The sequence below is a fragment of the Scleropages formosus genome, chromosome 7, assembly GCF_900964775.1.
Source record: "Scleropages formosus chromosome 7, fSclFor1.1, whole genome shotgun sequence".
In the NCBI taxonomy this organism is placed as follows: Eukaryota; Metazoa; Chordata; class Actinopteri; order Osteoglossiformes; family Osteoglossidae; genus Scleropages; species Scleropages formosus.
The window spans coordinates 31,358,341-31,386,118 of record NC_041812.1 but is presented as its reverse complement, the minus strand read 5'-3'; the positions used below and the strand labels follow the sequence as shown (position 1 = coordinate 31,386,118).

Below are 27,778 nucleotides of genomic sequence, written 5' to 3'. Positions count from 1 at the left end.
GGGTTTCCTCCCAAAGATATGACGTTCAGGTTCGCCCACAGTGTGTGAGTGACACTGAGAGAGTGCATTTCACTGATGTACGGATGAGTGAGCCATTGTAAGTAGTGTATCTAGCAGTGTAAGTCACCGCGGTGAATAAGGTGTGTGAGCTGCTTAAAATCTTTAGATGGAGTCATTTTGAGAAAAATACTTAACTTCAACTGACTAAATTTTTCTTCATCCAGAACTTTCATGAAGAAAAATAATGACCTAGAGAGTAATTTCACTGCATATGCATACAGATACAAGCAGTTCTAGTCTCTAATCCTCAGCTCCCTACTTTTAGATAGCTGAATACTATCAGTAATGCCAAGACTGATTCATTAGGTCATGCTTCCCAGGGATAGGGTGGAAGCAACACCCTCTCTGAGCCACAAACTTAACCCCAAGGCACATCTAAGGCTAGGCGTAGACCAATGTTTAGATCTGTCTAGATCACATTCGAAGCCAGTGATAAACGCACAGATACAATGGAGTTTAGTCACACTGACACTGCAGCGCAGGAAGAGCACTTAAGCAAATTCACCCATCGACTTGAGCTGGCAACCCAACCCACATGCAATGAGCAGTAATCCTAGTTGTCTCTCTGACTTTTCAACATTGAGACACTTTCCTCCAAAGCAACTTCCAATGAACTCTATGTAGCATTATCAGCTCACACACCTTATTCACCAAGGTGACTTACACTGCTAGATACACTGCTTACACTGGGTCACTCATCCATACATCAGTGGAACACACACACACTCTCTCTGTCACTCACACACTATGGGTGAACCTCAACAGCATGTCTTGGGACTGTGGGAGGAAACCCACACAGACACAGGAAGAATGTGCAAACTCCACACAGACTGAGCACGAATCAAACCCACATCCTCTCACCACTCATTGTGCCACTCCACTGAAATTATTTTAAAAAATTTTCTTCAAAGCAATTTATCAATTATACAGCTGTTTTTTTTTTTTTTTAAAAAACCCAGTGCCATTTTTGTTAGGATGACTATATCACTCCAGTAGTAGCTGAGATTTGAACTTGCAACCTCAAGATCCAAAGACAGTAGTTTTAACCACTATACTAGTGCTATTGATGTTTCCTTAGCTTCCAAAGAAGTACTGAGAGTGAAATAACCATGCTGGAGGGCAGGATCATGAGCAGGAAGTATAGTCAGATGGCAGGGGGGGGGGGGGTGAACACCACCAGCTGATTGTGTAGTGGGCTGAGGGGCTTTGGTCAAGATTGCTTTCATGGTGTCTGCAGTTCATGGCTCACACTGACTGGCTTAAAGGTAGGGTGACCATCAATTACAGTTTACAACTCCAGTTTTTTTCTTGTAGAAGGGTGTATATCTTGCATCATATAAGGATGTCTTTGTCTTGTGTGGGAGAGACACTCCTGGGTACTGGCGCCATGATTATGAGCGGAGACCCAGCTTCCCTGACTGGCTTCTCCAAACAGACTGTTGTTCCTCAAAGAACAGAACAAACGGCCTGTATTTATAAATCTCACAATCCCATACCTCGGCCATCATGGTTGGGAAGAAGAAAGTTATAAACAGCCTCCATCCCTTGAGCATAAAACTATTTTTTCTGACTCTGTTTGTTGTCTCTTTTTCTACATTAGTCAGACAGAGCTGTGGCCAGCAGACCCAAACACATTTTGTAGACAATGTTCCAATGACCATGTGAGTCCTGCTTGACCTGTGAAGCAGGTGCTCAACAGGTGCTGTCCTTTGCCAAGATCTTCCTTGGGACTCTCTGTGGTACCGCTGAAACATCCACATGTGCAGCTGGTGACTAAATGTCCAGTTGTCTTGTCAGTTGTGTCAGGTTTATTTTCTTTTCATCCGTTTAACCATGTTTTACCCTGCGCCTGCCGGAGCCAGGGTGGCCAGGCTATGTATGTGGAGCCCTAAGAAACAAGTACTCCTCGTGAGAAGAGACACACATGGAAGAAGCTCTAGTGTAGCATGGATGCAGTCAGAGAACACAAGCAGAAGATCTGGACACACCCCACAAGTTCTGGTCTGGCCAACTGCAGAAGAGCTCAGCCGCAGGCTCCTGAGCCCTGGGAAAACCTCGGTCTCCAAGCGCGGACTTTCTTTGGCTTCTCACTAGAAATATGCCTTTTTGGCGTGGGATAGAATAGCACAGAAAACCAGACTGCATGCTACATTTGTTTAGTTCATGCAGTGACTTGAAGGGGACTTTTTCGTTTATTTACTTGCATGGCTTTTGGAAAAATTTGCTGTCCATGAGGCCTCTGATGCCACAGCCGCAATCCTGAGTGTTTGCTATTTGTCTTGACTGCTGTCATTACAGCATTCTTGAGTTTTTCTGCAAACGATGAATAGCGGTGAGACATGTGAAAGAAAGAAAGGGGCTGACAAAACTGCTTGTGTCCCCAGAAATCAACCAGAATACCCAGCAGTACGGTGAACCCAGGAATCCGCAGGAATACTGAACGGTACAATACTGTACAGTTGGGACGGGGTGTGGGAATTCTCCTGGATGATGCATCAACGATGAGCGCTTCTGTAGGCGTGAATTGGAAAAGAAATGGAAATATTTCCTTAGATCGCGTCTCCAGAAATGCATCCATCTCCTTCTGACCCCTCCAATGCTCACTGGTATGTTCCCCCAGGGGGTGACGAGGGCCAATGTCTGATTTTTCGACCACCTTGACAAATAACGAAGGGGCCACGGCTGCCAAGCCCACAAAGGCTACCCTCTCCCTGCCCATGGATCTCTGCTTCTCATGTTTGCAACTGTTTAACGGGAGTTCTGTGAATGCAGCTCAGGCTCACATGTACAGAGTGGAAGCCACATGAACTGATTAAAAAAAAAAAAAAAAAACCACTTCTGTCAGTTTGATGGCCACCTCCAGAACTTGGGGCCTTGGACCATGTCCCTTGGTCAGATGGGATGAGGGAGGGACCCCTAGGTCAAGGAGAGGTGAACGTTTTCCTTCCCAAAGATGGTCAAATATCTCGGAAGGAGATGCAAACTCTTACGACATAAATCAAACACTGAGTTGACTTTAGGTTATGGGGCTGAACAAAATTGAGGACAAAATAATAATTTTTTAATTAAGAGAAATAACTTTAAACATGCGAATGAACTTGGCCATGACTGAGACACTGAAATTATGGACGGATATTCCAGCTCGTGATCCGCAGCTTTTTGCCTTTTATCAGCTGTCACTAGTGGGCTTATGGGTCAATGGAAAATGGACTCCCACCTTTTTCAAATACACACGCAGTCTGAAACCACTTGTTCGAAGTAGGGTCGCGGCAAACAGGGGGCTAACCTGGCAACACAGGGCACAAGGCTGGAGGGGGAGGGGACACAGCCAGGACAGGACTTAAACCCCAGACCCCCCCAGAGAGCAGGATCCAGCCAAATCTGCTGCACTACCGCATCCCCATTTTTCAAACACAGCAGCATTTTGCAGTTGTACCACATAGCAACATGTCTCAGCTCCATCAGTCCCTCTCTTCTCATGACTAAACTGAAGGTGGCTTCAAGGGTATTGCTCAGGAAGACAACACAGAGCTCAGGTTTGACACTGTAGGAACAGAGACTAATCCTTGCATTAGGTGTCAGCTTTGGGTGAGCAAGTTCTAAACCCAGAAAATGAATGTAAGCATATCTTGTTGAATGGTTTTAAGTGCTAAAACACCTCGAACACCATTACATCGTGTACGACTTTAATCCTGTGATAGCTATGTCTTTGAGTCTCAGTGCGTTTTGTCAGTGTTCAGGAATCATCGCTCTTTGGAACTCATACAGAAGCATTTCTGTGCCGGTCACGCTTTTGCATTCCTGTGCTTTCTGGCCATTTGAAGACAAAATTTGCATCTCCGTACGTTTCATGACCCCTCATTGTTTTCTTTACAGCAACAAATTTGTAGCCGCGGCACGTTTGCGTTTGAACGTTTGGCAGACTCTCCGTGTCTCTCAGGGGGCCTTTGGCGCTTTGCTTCAAGGACTGGCAGCATCTTCTCTGTGAGCAAAGACAAAAGAAAATCAAAAATGTCTCATTGATCCAAAAACAGCAAACAATGTTGGGATATTAGGGGGAGACTACAGATTTAAACATGGGAGCAAAGGGATACATATTAGCCCGCTTATTGGTGTACTCAGATAAGCAGATTCATGTATTTTTTTTACTTTTGGGATTCTAGACATTTAGGCAACTTATAAATATCAGATGGTCAGCAGATCACTTTTTGTTTTTCAATTCTTCCATCTCTGTTTCAGTTTTGCTATAAAAAAAATTGCGGTTTGAAAAGCATTTTCAAAACTAGGATAAACACCTCAAGAAGGGCAGAGACATGTTTGCTGTGGTGTGCTGCATTTGTTCAGCCACCCTAGAGAGATGATGTCAAGAAGGCATATGGACTTACACCATGTCCCCACTCCCTCCTTGTGGACTGCAAGGGTGCAGCATAAAAGTTAATACTTCTAGTGTTCCATACCAAAGGAGCTACAGACATGCGTCACTTAACAACGGGGATACGTTCTGAGAAATGCGTCTTTAGGCGATCTCATTGTGGTGCGAACATCACAGAGTGTACTTATACAAACCTACATGGTATAGCCTCGATCATAGAGTGTACTTATACAAACCTAGATGGTATAGCCTCGATCATAGAGTGTACTTATACATACCTACATGGTATAGCCTCGATCATAGAGTGTACTTATACAAACCTACATGGTATAGCCTCAATGCAGTCAAGAGATGTGGTAAACACGAGATTTATGACGCTGCTGCCGGTGTAACAGAGCATACTGTTTTACAGTAAACTTTTATCTATAAGTAGAAAGAGTACACTCTAAGGAGAAAAAGTACAGTATAGTAAATGCATAAACCAATAACAGGTGTTTATGATCATTATCAGGTATTATGTACTGTACATAATTGTATGTACTATACTTTTATACGACTGGCAGGGATTTAGGTTTGTTAGTCATTAAGTGAAACGTCATTAAGCAGCACAGGACCGTATTTGAGTTTTCATATTGTGACTTTTGGCTTCTCAGAAGTCTTCGGCAATGATTTCTCCTCCAAATCATTACCTGCAGGTTGGCCTTCTCCGGACGGTGTGGTCTTTCAGGAAGTGTCAGTTGTTGTGATATATAAAAAAGTCGAGACAAACCAACTGCAACACCTAGCAGGAAAAAATCTTGAAGACACACACTCATTAGAACCACTAATTTTCCAAAATCTTCTGGCTGTTTATAACTTATTGTTGACTTCTGTAGCATTTAAAACAGTAATTATTGCTGAGCTCATGCTTGTCTCTGAAGTGCTGTACAAACATTAGGTTTGTATGTGAAACTCCTTACAATTATGTACCCTTTTTTACAGATAACATTCTTATTTCAGCAGCTAAACGCGCTGCATAAAGGTACTGCAGCTGAGATTCAGAGCTCAGTCTCTCAAATTCAAGGCAACAGCTCTAAAGACTATGCCACCTGGAGTCCCCATCGTAACATGAATAGTTTAATAATTTCATTAAGATATTTTTCTTCTGTGATAAAGATCCCTTTAGTGCCAGGTTAACTAAATTGAAGAAGGCTCCCTTCAGTGACTTTCTTCTTGTACTTTCCTGTGCTACACTAAGAGCTACCCAAGACAAGTAGCTGTTTTTGTCCATATTAAGGTTAAATTCCTTATATTCTTCTTTTATTAAGAAAACCCCACCTTAGGAGTTTGTTTTTTTAGAAACTGAAATAAAACATTAATTCTACTTAAAAAATTATGCCAATTCAAGTGTTTGGCTGGCCTATGTCCTTATTGGACCCCCCCCGATGTTCCGATCATTTGCCTATTTTTGTCTTAGAAGAATGTGAAATGAGGGTTTATAACACATTTTCTCAGTAAGAGACTAAGGGTTTTGGCTTCACAGCAAGGCAACATGGAAGAACTTGACTCACTTGTTGAGAAACAGTACAACCAGTGCCTGGGTGTGGCTCACAAAGCAGTCTGTTCCCATGTTTCAGAAAGCCGTGCTATTTTTTGTACCCCAAATATCTCTGCAGGAGGTTGTGCTGTGACTAAGATTAGTGGCTGTTATGCACGACAGACTGAGTGTTAAATAACAAGGAGACCCTCAAATAAGATTTCACAAGAGTGGAAGGGGAACTCTGACTCAGTGTGTTTCCTATGTCTTAAGCACAGCATGTGAGCATTTGGCTTTGACGTTTAATCAGACCAGTTCTGGATTTCTTTTGCCTCTCAGCAATACAACATGATAAAGTTCTGGGTCTTAATTTTCCTTAAATTTTCGCCTCGTAAATTATATTGCGTATGCATTCTTTGAACATAATTTTTAAAGATATTGTGAGCTCTGGGGGGCTCGCACAGTGGGTAGCACAGCTGCCTCACAGCGTCTGGCTGTGTGATCATGTACCCTGCCTAGCCTTGCTTTTGGAGTAGAGTCCAGGCCTCTGCAATCCTATGGGGCAGCACAGTTATACAATGGGAAGGACTGGTTCCTCACAGCTCCAGGGCTGCTGGGTCAGATGTGGGTTTGAATTCAGGCCATTCTGTGTGGACTTTGCATGATCTTATCACGACCCCAACCGCACAGTGGTCTACCACACTTGGCAGGACTTAGCGGGGTCAAATATAAAAAGCTACGCCACAGCTCCCGGGTTGCAGAATCTCTCTGAGACAACCATCCCCTTTGCGTTTGCATCTTTCGTCCTTCGTCCTGTGTTTCTGTCTCGTTGCCCCAGCCCTGTCTCCTCCCCCCCAAGTCCTGACGTCCAGACCTCGACCACGGCTTCGGTTTTCGACCACATCCCTTCATACGACGTTTGTTCATCGAGTCATTGACACTCGCCTATTCCCAACCACAATTCTTGCCTTGCCCTTCGAACAAACAATAAACAATCCCGCAGTTGGGTCCTACCTCCGGTCTCCTGCACCTGTGTCCCTGACAGTTCTCCCCATGTTTGCATTTGTTTCCTCCCTGCCCAAAAACATGTAATTCATGACATATGAATTGGCCTGAAATAGACTGGTGTTCCATCCAGGATGTACTGTGCTTTCTGCCCTATGCTTCTGGGATAAACTCTGGACCACCTCCCAGGCTTAGGACGAGTGGTTATCAAAAACAAACTAATAAGTAATGAATGCATATTAGAAAAAGCCCAGGACTAGATAACTGCTATTTCTTCCTTCTCAGCTCTTGACCTCTGCAGGGAGACATGACAGCTATCATAGAAGTTTCTTATTTATTCATCTTTCAGGTTCACCCATAGTGTGTGAGTGACAGAGAGAGTGTGTTCCACTGATGTATGGATGAGTGACCCATTGTAAGTAGTCTATCTAGCAGTGTAAGTCACTGCAGTGAATAAGGTGTGTGGGCTCATAACACTACATAGAGTTCATTGGAAGTCACTTTGGAAAAGAGTGTCTGCTAAAAAAAAAAAATGTAAATGATCTTCCACCTTATATTTACTTTCAAACCAATAAACAGACCCAGACACTATAACGATCGAGTCTGATTAAAGATATGATCATTTTACTCTGAGTATTACTGTCTAGTATTATATTTTTTTGTCAACTAAGTCATTGTGGGTGAGAGCAACAGGTAAAATTAGGAAAATGTCAACAATACAGTACTTCTATGTGCAGAGCATTATACCCCATAAACTTTGGTATGCAAAAGTAACACAATACAGTAAGGGGAAGTAAAATGGCTTTATGAATGTAAACCTTTCTCCTGAAACATTCTTCTTTATTCCAGTGAAGAAAAAACGTTATGTTTTTTACCTAGGAGGGTGATACAACTAAGAATGAAGGAAGAGTGAATATGGGCAGTACAGTAATTAATAGCAGGAGCTGCTCTTCACCTGTTTGAGCCACTAGGCAAACAGAGGAGCTAAAACAGCTGGGAGCTGCATTTGTGTTCACGGATTATTTCATATATTGTTATTTACCCACTTTTTTTGGTTAAGATAACGTCTCCGTGATTTTTTTTTTTTCTGTGAAATTTTACAGCTGCGCTATTGTATTGATAACAGTGTCTATTTTGAGAGAAAATCGTTGTATTTAGCGCCAGCTTTCGATGTTTTGCATGCAGTTCTCGCTTTGTTCCTTGAGTACGCGAGCACAAAATAAGCCCGCACAGGTACAACTCAGTCTTAATGGCCCCATTTTAGAGTTTAAAAAAAAAAAGCTGGGCTTTCAGACTGACTCATTTACCGTGGAAATTTCTGGAATGTGTCTATTTTATAAACATTAAAACTAACTGTTTAGCCGCCGGTGCCTTCGCTTGTTCTTTCCGGCGAGTTTTTTCACTGTCTCGAGACCGGCGGAGGAGAAGCGGAGGCGCGAGGCAGGAGGCGCGGGCTTTTGTGGGGTGAGGCGGAGGGCTGGATGGGGTGGGAGTGAGAAAAAGCGAGTGGAGTCTGAGAGGGAGGCAGCAGCTCATCTCAGCCCTCCCTGCAGAATGGCCCAGCTGCCCTGAATGTCCTTCGCGGCGGTCACTCAGACGTCTCCTTGAGAGAAAGGTACAGTAATGAGATGGTGATGACGCTCCTCACCCGACTTACTACTCATGAAATTATCTTCTCCTTTCACTGGCCTTATTACTGCCATCCAGCGAGTTCCACAGCAGCTGTTTAAATGTAAACTCTACATAATATTTTCTTTTCCGGAGAGGAGGTACATGTTACATGTAGCGTAGCATCACGATGTACATTTGCCATAGTTTACTTAGGAATAGGTGACTTTAACTTGACATAATCATGTGTTTTTGGAGTGCGGTGTCAAACATCTAGGTGACATTTTTGAAGAATCCTCTGCACTCTCTGGGCTGCTCAGCTGACAGAGTGGAAAAACTTGAAACTTTCTGTCTTCGCAACTTTGACTTGTGCCCAGGGCGGCAACTTGGACCCAGGACTAGGAGCTCTGAATCGGAACGCTTCGTATCACCCCTTCCGTCTCTTTTGAAAAGTGGATCGGCGCGAGAAGAACATCTAAGCGGTCATGTGGCGCGGGCGGCTGCTGCGCTTTTCCCTGGGGCTCGCGGCCGTGCTGTCGCTGTCCGTCGTAGCGGAGCGAGGCGCTGCCGCGCGGGACGGCGGGACGGAAGCGCCGCGCGCGAGCCGGGCGAAGCGAAGAGGCGGCTTTCCAGATGTGCTGAAGGGGTAAAACATGTCGCGCAAGCGGCGTTTCTCAGTAATTATGAAAAGTAAGGCTCTTTTGCGGCATGTGTGGATAACACATCATTTCGAAAGAGCAGCGCTCGCGTTTTCAGTCAGTATTTGAGGGACTTGGAGTCTTGAATCATGCCGTTTCCTGAACATAATACACTACAAAATCCCCTCAGCCGCCTGTCGTAGGTTTGGCCGTCGAGGCTGAAGTCAGAAGTGTGTTGGGAAGATTTTTCAATATTTCAGTATTTCACAAACACGCTTCGTGCTTAATTTCTGCAGACTTTATTACAACTTCACGTGAGAGGACCATTTTACAGAAGCGCATCTTCGAGGTGTGCTTAGTATTTTACGTTGACAGTTCCATACATTTCCATTTAGTTTTCTTGCTGTAACCAAACGCGCAGGCGCATTATGTTTTGTTTAAAATACGTTAAACTTTTAAATGCTAAAATTTTAGTAAGGTACAGAGGGGATGGTTAGCCTGACAGCGCTGCGAAACACTACACTGCAGCAGTTGCATTTGGATTCATTATGGTCCATAACGAGTTACAGTAAGTAACAGTGTTAAGGTATTTACAGTTACTTGCTCATTTTTGACAGCTGCGGAGCAATTTTTTTTCTTTTTTTTCAAGGATAGGTACCTTTGTTCAAGGGTATTACAACCAGAGATGGGAATCGAACCTGTGAAAGTTTGGGTCCAAAGGCCACAACTCCACTGTCAGTTAGTCCCTCCAGTTCTTGACCTAAACTATATAATAACGTGTATCTTTTCTGTATTTTTAACTGGTCCCTCTGTACTGTGTTTGTCCTGTCAACGCTCCAAACCTTATAAGGTTACACGCAACACACTGCACAGCAAAAAAGTGAATTTAATGGAGGAGTCATTTGCAGCTTACAGACATTAAACAATAGTCAAAGTAGACATTTACTGAAATTTCAGCAACCAGGAAGAACAAATAGGTGTACGTGATGATTGCAAGGAAACATTTTTATAAATAAAACAATGAAGAGATATTTTCAGAGGTGAATCATAACAGTTATGGGCAATCATTAGCAAAACGATCCATTTATATTTTAATATGAAACAATGTGCGCCAAGCGATTACAGTTGGGTTATTTTGCCTTGCTTTATATCTTTATTTTTTAATGTCATGTTTTTTATGTTCCGATGGTAAAAATTCAAGCCACTAGATGGTATTATTACGTTGAGGTGCTGTGGATGGTCAATCAGCACAGTCAGTGCTGTGAACTTCTCTCTCTCTGCTGGACTAAGTATCTTAAATAAGCAGACTTAGAGCCTTGCATGAGTCTGTACAAAGAAATGAAGCACAGCATGAATTCACTGAGGAGAGTTTGTTTGTCTGTTTGTTTTGTTTAGACCTAATGTTTGTGGATCGCGTTTCAATGCTTACTGCTGTCCCGGATGGAAGACCCTCTCCGGGGGAAACCAGTGTATTGTCCGTACGTACAGTCTTGATATCTGTGGGTTTCAGTCCACCCAACTTGCCAGTGTGAGGGTAATCTGTTATGCCTTCCCCATCCTTCTGCCACTAAGCCCCTTGTTGTCAGGGTCTGATGTTACATTTGGCTGAAGGAATGGCATAAAAGTTTCTGCATTCATCCACAGCAGATGGATGACTGAGGAAAAAAATTCTGGGTGGATGTTTTCTTTCAATATTGCCCTGACACACCCACAACAGAAAGCATGCTGCACGACACAACAATGCAAGAATGCAAAAAAGAAACATACACCAGGGAAAAACAGCATGCAAATGCAGGGCATGTTTGTGTTTTCCAATGATCAAACTAGTAAAGAAGGGTAACGTCATCAGGACCCACACAGCGACAAACCACTGTCTAGTTATGCGGCTTTGACTGTGGAGTTCTGTGGTTTTGAAGGTTTCTGTGCAGTGGCCAGCTTGTTTCCTTGGGTTCTCTGAGCAAGTGTTCTGTGCCAGAAGTATTTAAGTTTTCTTTTTCTAACTAGAACAATACCATCCCTATCCACATGAGGTATAATTTGCAGATGATTGTTGGTCAGTGCGCCACTTGGTGATTGTGGTTTCACAAACATCATGCACTGAGCCAGTCCTGGTAAAGATACTTATTTAACAACCAGAAAGCAAGAAGAAAGGACCATGGTCATCCTTTAAGTTTGATCTCATCGGGTGAGCGTGTTGGATTGACACACACTCTCTGAATGAGAGGAGTGACCTTTTGTTTGTCATATCATTTGTTTGGGCTACGGCTTCATTGCCTGTAGACCTTAGACCTACTGTGAACTCTGCCCTCATAAATACAGTAATGAGTTTGAAGTATAAAGGAGCATCAGTTCAAAGAATGAAACATACATTTTCACATCACTGCTGTTCTCATCTTGTATGTGGTATATACAGTGCTACTGAAAAATGTTAGTTCACTTGCTGGAAATTAGTTTTTTCAGGAGAAAATTTACCAACATGTCTTCCCGGCTTTTCTGCAGGATTTCCCAGAGATGTAGGACACTTGTAGGTTGCTTTACTTTGACTTTTCTGTGCAGGTTGTCTTATACAGGTATTGCCCAGTTGCCTATGTGTAGTCAGACTTCACTGTTACTGTGTTTTGTGCTTGACTCCACTGTAGAAACCTGACATCTCAGTTTTTTCTTGATCTGCTTTGTTTGATTCATGCCAGCTATTTGCCGGAGCTCATGTGGGGACGGCTTTTGCTCCAGACCCAACATGTGTACATGCCCCAGTGGACAGATCGCGCCTTCCTGTGGCTCAAAATCAGGTAGGTATTCATAGAAAAAAGCCATGGCAGCCACGGGAGGTACGAAACTGAACATTACAGACAGAGGCCTTCCATTACATCAGGCTACACTTTTACTACTTTCATGGGAAGGAGTATCAGATTGTGTGGAAAAACAAAACCCAATCACATTTACTCTTCAAGGGCTTTTTTAAGTGTTGAGGGAATTTTTTTGGTGTGTTTCCCTTCTTAATGATTGAGAATAAATGTCCGTGATTTTCACTGGGGATGTGATTTAGCTTTTGGCAGAAGACGGCTTCATTTGAATTTGTGGTTTAAAGTTCTGTTGCTGCTTGACAGATGATGTCATTTCCTGTCCCTTCTTATCCCCTCTGTTTTTCTTATAGCTCAAAGAACAGAAATCCGCAGTACTGTTCTGTGATTCAATTAGTCTTTGTTAAGGCATACTTGAAAACTTTTCTAGCCCATGCCAGCATGTACTGTTGAGTTTTTTCAATACACAAAATATATAAATACATTTTTTTTGTGAAATAAGGATAATGTTACTTTGGTATGGTAAATATTTTGGACCGAGATATAACGGTTATATCAAAATAGTCTTTAATGCTGTACAGTGGTACTTACAAATGGCAATCAATTGGCAAATTTCTATGACCTGTGAATCTATTTTTTGACACAGTTCAGCACTGCAATATCCGCTGCATGAATGGAGGCACCTGTGCTGAGGACCATTGCCTCTGTCAGAAGGGCTACAGCGGAGCACACTGTGGGCAACGTAAGGACAACACTCACACGTCATTGCTATGGCCACAAAAGCTTTGGTCCCTTTCTGCAAGACTTGTTTAGCGGTTACTGTGGTTTAGAATATAATAAGAGTTGTGAAGCTGCAGCTTCTTTAAAGTATTTCTTTTTCCTTTCTGTTTAGCATGAGTGATATAAGTGCTCAGTTTTTGCTTTTATGCTTCATTCTTCAGCGATGTGTGAAAATGGATGTCTGAATGGGGGGAGATGTGTGGCTCCCAATCGCTGTGCCTGCACCTATGGATTCACTGGGGCCCAGTGTGAGAGAGGTAGGCTGCTCGAGAGCTCTTTTCAAGGTAGTTGACTTCTGCATTTTTACCCTGAAATGAAGTCTAAGGAATGGAAGCCATAGTTGCACAAGGTTTTCTACATTACTTTTCCTGCTACATTTACATTTATTCACATTTACATTTATTTGCATTGATTCATTTGGCAAAGGCTTTTCTCCAAAGCGATGTACATGTCATAAAACAATGCAACAGTGCATTGATCAAGACATGACTCTTGAGTTCAGTTCATCTCATACCACTGTATAAACCAGCACACATTACACAAGTAGCTGCTTATAGTGGTTTTTTTAAATGATAGCTTTTCTATTCAGACTGTGTTCAAGGTTATCTCTCCGCATGTTTGACATTAGTTTCCGTTGGCCTTCCCTTGGTGTGTGTCTCACAATTGCTCTTAGTTCCAACCTCACAAAGACAGAGAACATTGTTTTCCACACATCTGGTTCTAGCTATTTTAAAGGGCTCTGTGATTTGTAATGGACAGTTGGATGTTCTACAGTTTTTTTCAGAGCAGAGATCTCCACATTTGCGTGTACAGAGACAAGGGAAATCACTTCAAAGCTTTAAAAAATAAGCCAATTTGAGTGAAGCGTGTTTGTGATCTGTAGGTCTTCTCTGGTCCCATGTGATGTCCCAGTCCATCGACTGAGATTTGACACAATAAAATCCACTGGTGTGTTAGAAATCTTTAAGCACAGAACAGAAGAAAAATCTGTTACACAGCAGTTTCTGGAATTGTTTACTAGCTTAGAAAAAATACTTGTTCTTTCACCACAGCTTTTATTAGAGGTCTGCTTCCCTCACTTCCTGATGCTTTGTGGAGCTGCACTCATTACTCTTTGAATCTCTTCCCTCAAGGAAATTATGTTGTAGCTATGGGTGAAGTAAATGGCTTAGACAGGGCTGTAGTCAGGAAATATTTATTCTGCCACTATACACTCTCACACTCTCTGCCACCAACACTCTATTATTAGTAGGGTGGGAGAACATCGCTCCTTTGGCTCTTTGCACTTTCATGGTTACTTCAGCTCCTTTTTGTACTATATATGAGCCCCTTTCATGTATTATTATTATACGTAATTACAACTCTGTACAGAGGATATGAACACAGCTTTTACAAACATACAGTCAAGAAGAGAACCAGTAACAGTGTAATATCTGTATCCCAATCTGTATCCCAATCCACTTCCACTCCAGAAAGATGGTCTTTCAAAAATACGCTTTTGAACTCATCACCCCAGCTATAATCTGTGGAGATTTGATATTAGATTTTCATGTAGGTTATTTTATATAAGGTGCGGTGGCGCAGTGGGTTGGACCGCAGTCCTGCTGTCTGGTGGGTCTGGGGTTCGAGTCCCGCTTGGGGTACCTTGCGACGGACTGGCGTCCCGTCCTGGGTGTGTCCCCTTCCCCCTCCGGCCTTACGCCCTGTGTTGCCGGGTAGGCTCCGGTTCCCCGTGACCCCGTAAGGGACGAGCGGTTCTGAAAATGTGTGTGTGTGTTATTTTATATAAAATAGTTTATATTTTAATTTTTTTTGTATTTTATCTGTTGGGTTCCACATGCATGCTGGAGTTACTCAGTTTTTGTTTTTAAGTGAAACAGATTAGATGGACAAGAAAAATTGAATGTTTTGTTAAATAACAGCCCACATGAATAATCAAAATGGTGTATTTTAAGGAGAAGAAATATGGCATTTCACCAAGTGAAACTTTGTACCACCCAGGCTTTTAGAAGCATGGAGATACACTGCATACAAGTTTTCATAGCTGTCTTCCATTTTTTCCTCATTGTTACAGCCAAACAGTCTCAGTTTTACCAGACCTTGACCCACTTTGCTTTAAGCCTTCTGAATATGTGATACACCACTTGATTGGGGTGTCTTTTAGCTCATGGATCTGTTTAAGGTTTGAAACACACACACACACACACACGCACGCGCACGCACGCACACGCACGCACACGCACGCACACGCACGCACACGCACGCACACATGCACGCACACACCATCTGAAACCACTTGTCCCATATGGGGTTGCGGGGAGCTGGAGCCTAACCCAGCAACACAGGGTGAAAGGCTGGAGGGGGAGGGGACACACCCCAGACAGGATGCCAGTCCATCCCAAGGCACCCCAAGCAGGACTCGAACCCCAGACCCACTGGAGAGCAGGACCCGGTCCAACCCACTGTGCCACCACGCCCCCTGGTTTGAAATTTTTTCTGTATTTAAACCGAAGGAAGACAAAATACAACTGGAGTTTCTATCCTCACATCCAATATTGGCTGTTTCTAAACTTGGGAAGGAACTTACAAAGATGCAAATGCTGAAGGGTGCTGCTTGACTGTTGTCCTACACGCCAGGTGTACTTCAGTGTACTCGCATCTCCAAAGTTTCATTTCATTTTCACTTTAGAAACCTGGTTACCTTTGAATTAACCTACAGGGATTGATTCCTGTTTGCCTTGTGCCTTGTACTGTTACTGATAATTTTTTTTCTTAATTTTACAATAAATTTATTGATTTAAGGTTGGCACTCATGAGGTACAGCTGAGCTGTGGTTCTAGACACTTTTGTCTGTAGTTCTTTTGAGTTAGAAACATGATCAACGCTACCTCCATGTGCCTGTTTGACATACTTCCAGTTTTTGCTACTCTACCTGGAAATACCTCATTATATTGCCTATGGACTTTCTGAGTCAGTTATAGTTTTCTTAAAAATGAATTCCTTGTGTTTTGGGATCTCAAATACACTGAATTATTTGTTTAGCTGTTTTCAGTTAAATCAGTATTTCAGTCATTGTTTCAGTGTGGTTAAATAACTTCCGTTGTTTGGGTGATGTGACTCATGTCAGTGGGACTAGTGAGGCCTTGTCGTGCTCCTTCGGTTAAAATTGTATGTTTGAAATGCTACATGTGTACTGAGTCCAGTATGAGTTCACGTTCCCTGATTTCAGTTTTTTTTTAACATAAAGGATTATCTGTATGTGGTGAACGGTGGTGCAGTGGGTTGGACTGGGTTGGACCGGGTCCTGCTCTCTGGTGGATCTGGGGTTCGAGTCCTGCTTGGGGTGCCTTGCGACGGACTTGCGTCCCATCCTGGGTGTGTCCCCTCTCCCTCCAGCCTTATGCCCTGAGTTGCCAGGTTAGGCTCCGGTTCCTCGCAACCTTGTATGGGACAAGCGGTTCAGGAAGTGTGTGTGTATGTGTATATGGTGATAATATCATGCCATACTTGCTGTGGAAAACTTATGTGCTGTCTGCGTGTGGCAAAGTGGAACTTAACCTTCAGGAATTCTGGTTACTCCATTACTCTCCAGCCCTCCTTGCCGTTATCTGGTGAATCTTATTACAACTTTGTTTCTCCAAGCGTTTTCCTGTTGGGTAGCAATTATGCATGACAAATTTGTCTTTGCAATGAATATAGCCAGCTCCAGTTACACTAGTTTAATTTGTGTTGGAATTGGAAGGAAGTCAATCCCCAGAACACGCACAGAGAGGGGCATGTAGAGGCTGCTCCTTGCTCATGCAGAAAGGTACACGTCAGTGCACAGATTGTTTTGTTTTTAGCAGGAGAACGTCCAACCAAGGCTTTGAACAGCCTTTGCTTCTTGACAAGTTTGACTGTGATTAACTGCTACACCAGTGCAGAAGGAGAATATTAATTATTAACTGGCTTAAGCCGTTGAAGTGAGTTGTGTCATCCAGTTAATGGAAAGGTCTGCGCTGCATCCAAGACGCTTCAGTACTTAGTGATTCTGCTCCCTCAGCCAATGCAGCCTTCTTTAAACAGCAACAAGTTTGCAAGCAGTTCTGCAAGTCTGCCAGAACTGCTGATGTTTTGGCAGACTTGCAGGTTCAACCTTAGTCACCTTCTGACCGGTTTCCGTATTATGCAGAATCAGATGACGTGCAAACAGATGAGGACCCCAGAAACCGCTACGTATGATGTTAAATATTCAGTTCAGTGTACACTCAGCTTTACAGCCATATGTCTAAGTGTTGACGAGACATTTATGTGGCAACTCCTGGCTTTTCTGAGAGCACACACCAGAAGTTTAAACTGTGGTTCCACGTCATTTAGTTTCATGTATTAGTCAAAAAAAGTTTAACTATTTTCTGAGGTGTGGCAGTCAGCCAGCCCCAGAACACTCAGTTTGATCAGTGGTCTGAGATAACTCAGAGATATCGCTGTCTTCTCTGAAGCACTAGATGATTGAGCAGGATGAAGGTGTATGTCTCACACCTTGCGTTCTTCAGATGACTGCTCCTTCCTGAGGAAATGAACAGTAATTGGCCAGAATCCTTATGTGGCAGCTCTGGACTACAGCAGATGTAAAGAGGAGTGGTCTTTCAACAAACCTTCATAGTGTAGTTAGAGTACTTGGAGTGTATTTTAATAAATCCAAGTTGAAGTCAAGAGTATAAATAACCCAATTAATTGAAGGGTTATTGTTTCATTCACCTCATGTATTGTTTCAAGAAGATAAATTGGAGAACTGACCTCACTGCCAAGAAGAGAAATAGGATTTCTGTCAGACTCTGCAGTATTACAGCAGAAAAATTAAACCTGAGGCGAGAAGTAACTGAGTCAGTTGTGTGTTGCTTGTCTGTGTGAATGTGTTTAAATGTATGTCCAGGACACAGGCCCACCAAGGTGAGAATAGCCACGACTTTGCCCTTGCTAGATGGGAGACATTTGATGCAATTTCGTGAAAGAGGGCTGAAAGAATGGGTGGTGATGTTGTGCTTTTGCAGAGTCTGTAAACTTTGGTGATGTGACCCCCCCCCCCATCATCGATCGCTGCTCTCCTCTGAGCCCTGAGAATGAGTGGGCCTTGGCACTGCACGTGACTGATTGCTCCCAGATGTTTGGAGAGAGCCTGTGGGATCCCACAGTTGTGCTTGGACGTGACGTGTGAGCAAACGCTGGGAGGACACTTCTGCAGTCCCCACAGAGCAGTGCTCCAATAGCCTAGCAGCTAGGCACAGCCACAGTTCTTACAAAGTTGGGTGTCAGTTCACTGCCTAAACATGCATGCATCTGCATCTCACTTTTGTAAACATACAAAGAGCACATATATGGCAATTCCTGGCTGATCTGATGGCCTCCTAAAAGTAGCAGTGAGGTTGTATGTAACATTCACAGATTTGTAAACAAATGTGCCAAAAGCTGTTAAGATGGCACAGTGGTGCAATAAGGCTCAGACCTGAACATGAAGAAACATGAGCTCACTGGACCCTTTAAGCACTTTTCCAGTTGCAAAATGCAGCCATGGGTGAGAAGCACATTTATTGTCTGCTTATTGTTAAATTATGAAAATAAAATGAACTAAGCTGTGTTCCAAATATTACCACAACAAGTTGTGCTGATGTGTCACAGCTCCTAGGTTGTGGGTTTGGATGTGCGTTACAGTCTGGCTTAGTTTTTGTGGAGTTTGCTTGTTCTCCCTGTCTTTGCTTAGGTTTTCTCAGGGTGCTCCAGTTTCCTCCAACAGTCCAAAGATGTGTTTCAAGTGAACTGGTGGCTCTAAATTGCCCTTCATCTAAGTGGATGAATTTTTGTGTGACTGCCCTAAGATGAAAGGGTGTTCTTTCTATGGTTTACTCTGCCTCATACTCTATGCTTCTGGGATAGACCCTGCAGCCCGACATTGGATAATTGGTTACTGATAATGCCTGGATGGACAGATGTCAGATTTTCTTTCAGTACCTTATTTAGCTGTTTCAACCAAAAGGGTTGCTATGCTGCATTGTAAAACATTTTTCTCTTTGAAATATTGCTGCAGTGTAATGAATCAAGTAATTCTCACCCTGTGGAACTTGGTGGTCTATCTGAATTATTGTCATAAATTCATCAGGTCCTCAGCATAATATGGAGTACATTTGGTTTTCTGTCCATTTTGGGAAAAAAACGAATGTCAGGAATCAGCTGGAGTCTCAATGTCTGTATGCTGAAGTTGAACGGAACTCAAACTTGAACACGAACGAACAACCTTGAGCTGGCTGGCAGTTCCCTATTGTGGACAATAAACTTGCTTTCGGCCATTGCTGCATTTTGCAACAGGAAAAGTGCTTAAAGAATGACCTAAGTTCTGTTCCAAATATTTTATATGCTAATAAAAAGAAGAATGTGCTGGAAAAGCTGTGTACATGACCAGCTACACTTGGAATTTTTGCTATTGAGCGTGCACAGAGTCCTGTTTGTTTGGGTAATTGTTGTTTTGGAATGCAGCATGATTTTGTTCTGCTTTCGAGTTCTTTCCCTATGCTGTCTGTTGTCTGTTTAAAAAAATGTGGAAACACTTTATGAATTTGGACATTTCCCATATGTAATTAGAAGCAGTGAGGCTCACACACTGCTGATGTAAATCTTTAGTTTACATTTCATTTGAATTGTATGAACTAAGCACTTTGTGTCTTAATGCTGAGACTGAATGAGGTGTTTAAAACCTCCAGTCAGCAGAGGTGGTAATGAGGTCATGAGACTGCTCAATATTATTGCGTGTCTGTGAGAAATCTGGAGACAGACTATGTATAAGTGGATGTTCTTTTGGAGCATTGTGTATTTCTGGGAAAATAAAACTGAATATTCAGTTACTTTCTGTTTACTTGGAGTGTGTCCTTTATATAGGCCCCATGAGGGATCTTTGTATGCTTGAATGAATTACTTAACCTGAATAGAGTCCATGAAATACTTCCTGGTATAGCTAATAAAAGAGCTTGGTGTGGCAAGTGTTTGTGAGATGCTTTAGCAACAATGCTTCCTAAGTAGCTAAATAATGTCATATCAGTATGATGTTTTGCAGATTACAGGACGGGGCCCTGTTTTGCCTCCGTGAGCAACCAGATGTGCCAAGGTCAGTTGACCGGCATTGTGTGCACAAAGAGCTTGTGCTGTGCCACTGTGGGGCGTGCCTGGGGACACCCCTGCGAGATGTGTCCAGCTCAGCCGCATCCATGCCGCAGGGGCTTTATTCCCAACCATCGCACCGGGGCGTGTCAAGGTAGGTCCTGTCCTCTAACATAGTGCTACACCACTGTAGCTCCAAGCTGAGTTACTGTGTCTTCTGGACTCAAAGTCCATGTATTGGGTTACTTTAGGGTTCATAAAGACAACATAGAATAAAATGGTGTCCTGTCTAAATCTCTTCAGTTTTGTCAGAGGTTAAGAATGGTTACAAATGATAACATTTTTAGGGATTACTATTGAGTAGATACTGAATTATTCAGTACACAGCCCCTAATAGGCTGGAACCCTGCACTAGTTTGAGATGAATTGAGCTACTCTCCACTTTTCGGTGTAGCACTCTACTCTGAATGCAATGGGAGGAGGAGTGGAACCACCACAGAAGTTTTATTGAGCGACTCCCTGTGGAAGCCATTGTTTAGGGCCTGTCAAGTCTAGAGAGGTCCTCCAGATGTGGAATGGGCTGGTCTCCCAGTGTGTTTTGGAAGGTCCATGTGCTGCCTTTAGCCTCTTGAGTGATAACGCCAGCTGTTTAAATGGCACGTTGTCTGGGTGTCTCTGAGTGGGGTTTAAACAAGTGACTCTTAGAGTCCTGTCCTGCTCCTTGGGAAGCGTTCCCCTTTCCTCTAATATTGCTGTTCTTACCTCCTCAGCTCCTCCTTCTGAGGTCATTATATTCCCTCTCAAACATACCACTTCCATTTCTTTTTATTGTTTTCTGTCTAATTGCCCTGAAAGAATCTGGAGACCTCTTACAGGATACCAAATTAGACTAGACTGGAGTTAATATAACTTTATGAAACCCTGAAAACTGTTTCAGTTAAGATCAGCTGAGCATTTTTTTTCAGGTACCAAAGGTTTTGCAGAGTTATTATTACCATGATGTCAGGCATAGAACTGCCAGTCATGTTGCTCAACCTTAAAAGTCTATCTAACACTAAAATCTCCAGGCATGGAAAGACCAAAAAGTTATAATTACAGACTGGTATACCTAAGTCCAAAAATTCAGCTGTGTTGTTGTATTATTTTTTGTACATCCCTGCTTACAGAGGCAGCATTCCCTTAGAGACGGATTCTTTCTTGGAAAATGAAAGCATACGTCTTGCATTTGTAAAAGATGTTGTTCTTGGTCCTTGGCAGACGTGGATGAGTGCCAGGCCATTCCTGGGCTGTGTCAGGGTGGAAACTGTATCAACACCATCGGCTCCTTTGAGTGCAAGTGCCCGGCTGGCCACAAGTTAAACGAAATCTCTCAGAAGTGTGAAGGTAAGGTTCGTGTGGCAGTAAAACATTATTGCTATTTATTTATTTTTAACGCCTTCATTCCGTGCAGTGTATGAAGCTTTTGATATTATAATATTATTTTGATATTATCACTCAGGGGGTGCGGTGGCGCAGTGGGTTGGACTGCAGTCCTGCTCTTCGGTGGGTCTGGGGTTCAAGTCCCGCTTGGGGTGCCTTGCGGCGGACTGGCGTCCCGTCCTGGGTGTGTCCCCTTCCCCCTCTGGCCTTACGCCCTGTGTTGCCGGGTAGGCTCCGGTTCCCCGTGACCCCGTAAGGGACAAGCGGTTCTGAAAATGTGTGTGTGTGTATTATCACTCATTTCAGACATCTTGATATTCAATACAACTTTTCATCTTAACCACATTATACAGAGGTATTCCAGCAGCAGGTATATGCTTGAGTGTTTTAACTTTTACAACACCTGATGAGGCGGTTGATGGACATGCACAAAAATATTTTCTGTTCTGTGTAACCTTGTCCTTGTCATATTAAATCCTTTGTCCCTGCCTGAATGTAGAGGAGTAAAGTTAATCAGTGCAATCTTTTTTGTATTCTTTAGTCCAGTTTTTTGCCTTTCATTCCATTCCTAAATCCCACAGACTCAACATCACAGAGAAAGTTTGGTCTTTCCCACATGGGTGTGTCTGTGCTTCCTGAGCTGTCTGCTGGGGTACACAGAGAGGACCACGGTTGTTAGAAACCAGACAAGTCATCACAAAGGCTCATGGTGATTAGGTTGAAGTGCAAACCCTTCAAATGGAAAGTTGTTTGTTGGCTCACAAATAAGTTTGATTTTTAAGTTTAAAGACATCTAGAATGAGGGTATTTTAAATGTTTGTTTGTCTGTGTTATAATAAACAAGTTCCTATAAAGTTAGTTTTTGCATCTCTGAAGCACTTAAATGAAAGCCTTGTTCAACTAGATATTAAAACTCAAAAAAATTATTGGCCGATTAACAAAGAACTGTGATGACTTCCAGACTTGCCATAACTCTGCAAAATTAGATTTGCTAAAACGGTAAAAGATGTCTTCGTGGTGATCATTTGCAGCTAAAAGTCTGTGTTACATTTTGCCTAGAAGAAATAAGCTGGTTTCTAGAACAGTTCTGAAGCTTCAGACATAAATATCAGATTTCGCCTCAGTTGTACTTGCTAACATGAATTCATGTAGAGAACTGTTTTCTGAAAATCCCAGCAACCCTAGTTAACGCTGACTCACAGATTTGCCATAAAAATGTCTTCTGCGCTGGTCTTATACTACTGATAAAATATTTTATGTCACATCTGCAGTTTTAAGTTGCTTCAGTTTGGCAATTATAACATTCTTGATAATCTTAATACAAGAGTGTGCTAAAATCAACACATAATAGGGCTTTAAATGGATCTGTTTCCTTCTACCTTTTCTCAGATGTGAACGAGTGTGTCACTATTCCTGGGGTCTGCAGTGGGGGCGAGTGCTCTAACACTATCGGGAGCTACTTTTGCAAGTGCCCTCAGGGGTACCTCACATCCCAAGATGGCTCCAGGTGCATTGGTAAGGACTAGCCACGAGAGGGCTTAATGATTGTTCCCTTTTGAGGTTTAGGGAGTGGAATCTCTTTGGTTGTGCAGACCAAAGCTTAATTATGCCTAGAGTGAAAGTAAGGAGGCATTTTTAAACCTATGGACTGGTTCTCGAATGGCTGAAGAAAAAACCTGTCTTCAGATAGCCTCTCACTCCTGTTTGGCAGTGTCTGTGCTGAACTGTGGCTGTCTCCTCTCCAATTTCAAACTGCAAGAATTTAGACCAGTTCATTGCCTCTGATATCATAGGAATTCAGTTCAGTAACTGTGAATGGATAAGGATGAGGGATGTGTGTCATGAAGCCCCCTCCTTGCCCAGATCAACAGCTAAGAACTACATAAACCTGCCAACCATCAGTCCACAGTGCTGACTTCAAGGCAAAGAAAGATTTAAAACAAACACCACTACCTTTAAGATGAATGAGGATAGGGTTTGTCTAGGGAAAGAATTTATCCAGGAGACAGTAAAGATACAAAAAGATCCTTTCGCTTATGGTTTTTATTACAAAACATTGTAGTTATTCACAAAACATAGTTCAAACTAATTCACCTTGGCAGTGCTGAGTACAGCTTCAAATTTTGAAACATTTACCTTCCAACGGAAAATTGGACTTGGGAATTTTATGACTGTGTGACACTGAAACTGTAGAAGTTCTTTCCCACAGTGTGAGTGTGAAAAAGAAAGTTATTTCCCCTAGTAGCATTTGTATATATTAACCATTAAGAGATGTTCAATCCTTTAAACAAATGTAAAAAAAAAAATGTAGTGCAGTTAACTGAAGAAGGACCTTGCCAACTTGCAGATTGGAGTTTTAAAGGACAGTTTTAAGTCTTGACCCTATAAGACAACATGCCCTAACCTTTTACTGAAACACTGAAAAAGAAGTACAGATTAAAACAATTCTGATTTCTGCCTAGATTTCAGACCGCACTGACGGAATCTTGGACAGAGAGCTTGTTTTGTGCCCCAGGGACCAAGTCTTTGGAGAACGTTTGAAAATAATTTCTGCTGTTGAGTTAGTTGTGCTTTCAAGAACAGCTCCTTTGCCAAGTGTCCCTATCACTTTTCTCGGCAGCAGGTTTTGATGACAGTGGTTGTTGCTAGCGATGTTTTGACTATTAAGAGTTCATAGACATACATTGTTCTCCTTGGTTGCCAGCACAGCATATAATGTGGAAATTGCTGACCCTGGGTTTGTGGTGTGCTTCTTCGTCCCCATACAGACAGCAGAGTGGGCTACTGCTTTGCCACTTTTGAGAATGGCCGCTGCACCAACCAGAACTCCCAGCTACTGACTCGAATACAGTGCTGCTGTGATAGAGCCAGGTGTTGGTCAGATGGGTCCACTCCGGAGCTGTGCCCCGTGGCAGGAACAGGTCAGTTTTTCTAGAGCTGCTGCTAATAGCTGCAAACTTCATCAACTTTATTGAAAGTCGTAAGCCTTCTCGTACTGTATTATATAAATCATAAGGATATAATTTAATAGGTATATATGTATGTATAACAAGGCTTTGTTACATTTTTTCACTAATTATTCATGTTAATGTAAATATAGAATAATAGTAAGATAAATACAGTACAGTATTTTAACTTGAATTTTTAAATGTACTTTCTTTTACTTTTTCTTCTGGACCACCAGAATACTCATGTCTATGCTTGCTAGCATACGTAAAAAAAAGTAACTTTAGCGGAATCACAAACAAAAAGTTTTGTAAATAAAACAATGTTTTTTGTAAATAAAATGCAATGGCTTACTGAGTCAATAAGAACTATGGGTGCCTTGTGTCAGCGCTGCCAGCCAATGTTATAGTTTGTCAGATGAACCAATTGTTGTTAGGCGTTAAGACTTGACATCAGGATTCAAAAATAATATAAGGTTGATGGGATCGCTGTCACAGGCACGGGTCGTCTTAGGTTACATATATCACAAGTCCAGGATTTCTTGTACTATACTTGCTGTCTGCTGTCTTTTTAAGTGTAAAGCAGAAGTATAATTTATTCTGCAAACTAAACCTGTGTTGTCATTAAGGGCCATATTAATTACATTTTGAGTTTTAAAAAAAACATATTTGCTGAAATCCAGCAAATAAATAAAAATATATTCTTCCTAATTTGCTACCCAAAACTAAGGCACAATTAAATGAAAATAAATAAATCAACTGTGTTTTGTACATTTTACCATTCCAACTTCTGTTTAGAGTAGAAAGTATTACAACTTATATTTATTCATGTACCTAGAGCTTTTCTCCAAAGTTGTAGGTGCGATTCAAACCTGTAATCTTTGGGTCTGCAGGCAGTTGCACTAATCACTACACTACCAGCTGTCCTTCCAACTTTGAATTTCAGGACAGCAAGTTATAGTTTAAGTACATTTTAGGAATAATGTAAACCTTACAGATGCATGGGGTTTCAATGAACAATTAAGTGTGTTTAATTAGAGGTCTTTTTGGCATTTGTGGAGGGCAAAAACAAATGCCAAGAATGTTATAACTGAAGAGAACACAGATGAAGAAAATGTTTATTAGTGCTACCAACTGGGCTGGAGTGTAGTGCAGGGATATTGGGACTGCACAGCTCTCAAAAAAAAAATCCATCTCCCAACCTGCATGGTCATATCACATGTCAACAGCATCAGCTCTTTGTGCTACAGGGATTCATTTTTGCTTTTCTCTGTTTGTGCTGAAGTGCTTTTCAGTAATGAAATATATATATGTGTGTGTGTGTGTGTGTGTGTGTGTGGGTGTCTGTGGAACAAGTTGAGGTTTGATTTTTATGCTTCAGAAGATTTTTGGGTCTTTGAGGTTTGAAGTTTTCTGTAATCCTTTTTACTTCTAGTGGAGTACCAGAATCTGTGCACTCAGGTCCAACTTGGTGGCCCTGGGATTGCAGTAGGCCCAGGGGGTCCATTGGGACCTGGAGGTCCACTGGGACCTGGAGGTCCATTGGGACCTGGAGGTCCAGTCATCTATGGTGGTCCTGGTAGTCCAACAGATCCTGGAAGGCCAGGTGGAACAGTATATGTGGGTGGAGGTCCTGGCCAACCTCAAGTACCCGTCCTACCAGATATCCGGTTTCCTTTCCAGGTCCATCCTCCAGGTATGTCTTTTTACAAAGTGTGAAAAGATCTCAATAATTTTCAGTTTTGAAAAAATAGCATTCTGGACTGTTAATGAAACATGGTTTATATAGCTTAACTTTATACTTCATTTTGTTAATTTCTAACCCAGGTGTCTGTACAGTTTAAAGTACCTATTGGTCTAATTTAAAACAAGCTTTCCTCTCAGGATGTTAGCTGTAGAGTGGCTTGCATCTGCTCTAAGATGGTTGTTCGCTTTATGGTCCTCCCACAGTAATCCTGCCCCAAAACATCACTAACATATGCGAAGTCTACCAACGTCTGTGCCTGAATGGCCGCTGTGTGCCAGTTCCTGGATCCTACCGCTGCGAATGCAACATGGGCTATCGCCAGGACAGGCAGGATGAGTGTGTAGGTGTGTTGCTGTAAAACAAAGCACTTAAGATTATTAGTTTAATAGAGCATAGACATAAATGATGGCAGAATAGGGGTAAACCAATGTCCACCGAGTTACTATAGAAAGCTTTTAACTGTGATGTTTAAATTCTTTGTCACTTTCATAAATCATTCTCAAAGCACTTCCACAGTGTTCAGACAGAATTTGTGCTTGTGTGATCAGTTGTAATTGTTCTGTAACACCAAGCTCTAAAAGGACAGCTTTGTGACATGTGGTCTGAGTTTTCTTTGTGCATCCATTCAATGCCGCTGTGCTCCAGATGAAGATGAGTGTCAGCGGAACCCATGCACACATGGCCAGTGCGTGAACACGCCAGGTTCCTACTTCTGTCAGTGTCCTCCTGGGTTCCAGAGCACTGCCACTAGGACCGAGTGTCGGGGTGAGAAAAAGTTTACAAAAAAACTTTACACCTCAGTGCAATTAACCCCACAACAATGAACCACACAAATCCAAACTAGACAACACTGAACCAAACAAATGCAAAACCAAGAATTTTAATGTTTATTAGTTTACCTTTTAAATAGGCAGTTTTTACATAGATGATGTTTATTTTTGTAGTTTTACATTTATCTGACACTTTACTCCAAAGCGACTTCTAATGTTACACTTCCTAGAATTATTTACCCATTCATATAACTTTAGGGTAAGTATGTTGCTCAAGGGTGTTAAAGCTGGAACTGGCATTCAAATCTGTAATCTTTGAGTACAACAGCTACCTCATCATGTTTTGAAGCTAGATGTTAAATGAATTAGGGGATGTACTCTTCTCAAGGTAAAACAGCACTGTCTATATAGGAACATGAACTATTAATGTTCTGAAGACAAGCTCAATCCCTTTGTGCTCAGAACTTTCTTCCTGCTCTGAGGCCAGACTGTATCAGATATAGTGGGATTAGGACTACCTGTAAATGAAGTACGGGATTCAGTGACATCCTCCAAAACCTCCCATGTGTCCTTCAGATCTGGACGAGTGTGTGGCCAATGGGCGGATTTGCAACAATGGCCGCTGCGTCAACACTGATGGCAGCTTCCACTGCGTCTGCAATGCCGGCTTTGAGGTCTCGCCTGATGGGAAGAACTGCCAAGGTCGCTTACCTGGCGACATCGTCACACTGATGCTTTGGCTTTGTTGTTTCCATCCTGATGTTTGCTCTGATTCTGGTGTCTCAACTTGACTTTAATTATTTCTTTTAATTATTACCTGTAGACTTTGGTGTCTTCTTGTCGTTGTGTTACAGCTTTTTGCGATAAATTACCTATATTATGAGGAGAAGTGCAGAGTGTGATTGTGAGTGGATGGTGGAGGGTAACTAACAACCCAGAGTCACAGAGCTTGTACTGGAGCTGTTACATTGTAGATTCGTCAGTCATAAGAT

General features: G+C 42.3%; 1 protein-coding gene across 1 annotated transcript in view; it reads left to right on the top strand.

Moving 5' to 3' along the window:
* Positions 1-8,323: 8,323 nt before the first annotated feature.
* LOC108942003 (fibrillin-1-like) overlaps positions 8,324-27,778 on the top strand; it is a 53,895-nt gene continuing 34,440 nt past the window's right edge. The window contains exons 1-14 of the mRNA XM_018765006.2: positions 8,324-8,568; positions 8,939-9,207; positions 10,595-10,677; positions 11,890-11,988; positions 12,647-12,742; positions 12,942-13,037; positions 19,862-20,059; positions 21,163-21,288; positions 22,714-22,839; positions 24,093-24,245; positions 25,705-25,965; positions 26,220-26,360; positions 26,662-26,781; positions 27,363-27,488. Of these exons, the coding sequence (XP_018620522.2) occupies positions 9,047-9,207; positions 10,595-10,677; positions 11,890-11,988; positions 12,647-12,742; positions 12,942-13,037; positions 19,862-20,059; positions 21,163-21,288; positions 22,714-22,839; positions 24,093-24,245; positions 25,705-25,965; positions 26,220-26,360; positions 26,662-26,781; positions 27,363-27,488 (1,786 nt within the window). The 5' untranslated portion in view covers positions 8,324-8,568; positions 8,939-9,046. The remainder of the gene's footprint in view (positions 8,569-8,938; positions 9,208-10,594; positions 10,678-11,889; positions 11,989-12,646; positions 12,743-12,941; positions 13,038-19,861; positions 20,060-21,162; positions 21,289-22,713; positions 22,840-24,092; positions 24,246-25,704; positions 25,966-26,219; positions 26,361-26,661; positions 26,782-27,362; positions 27,489-27,778) is intronic.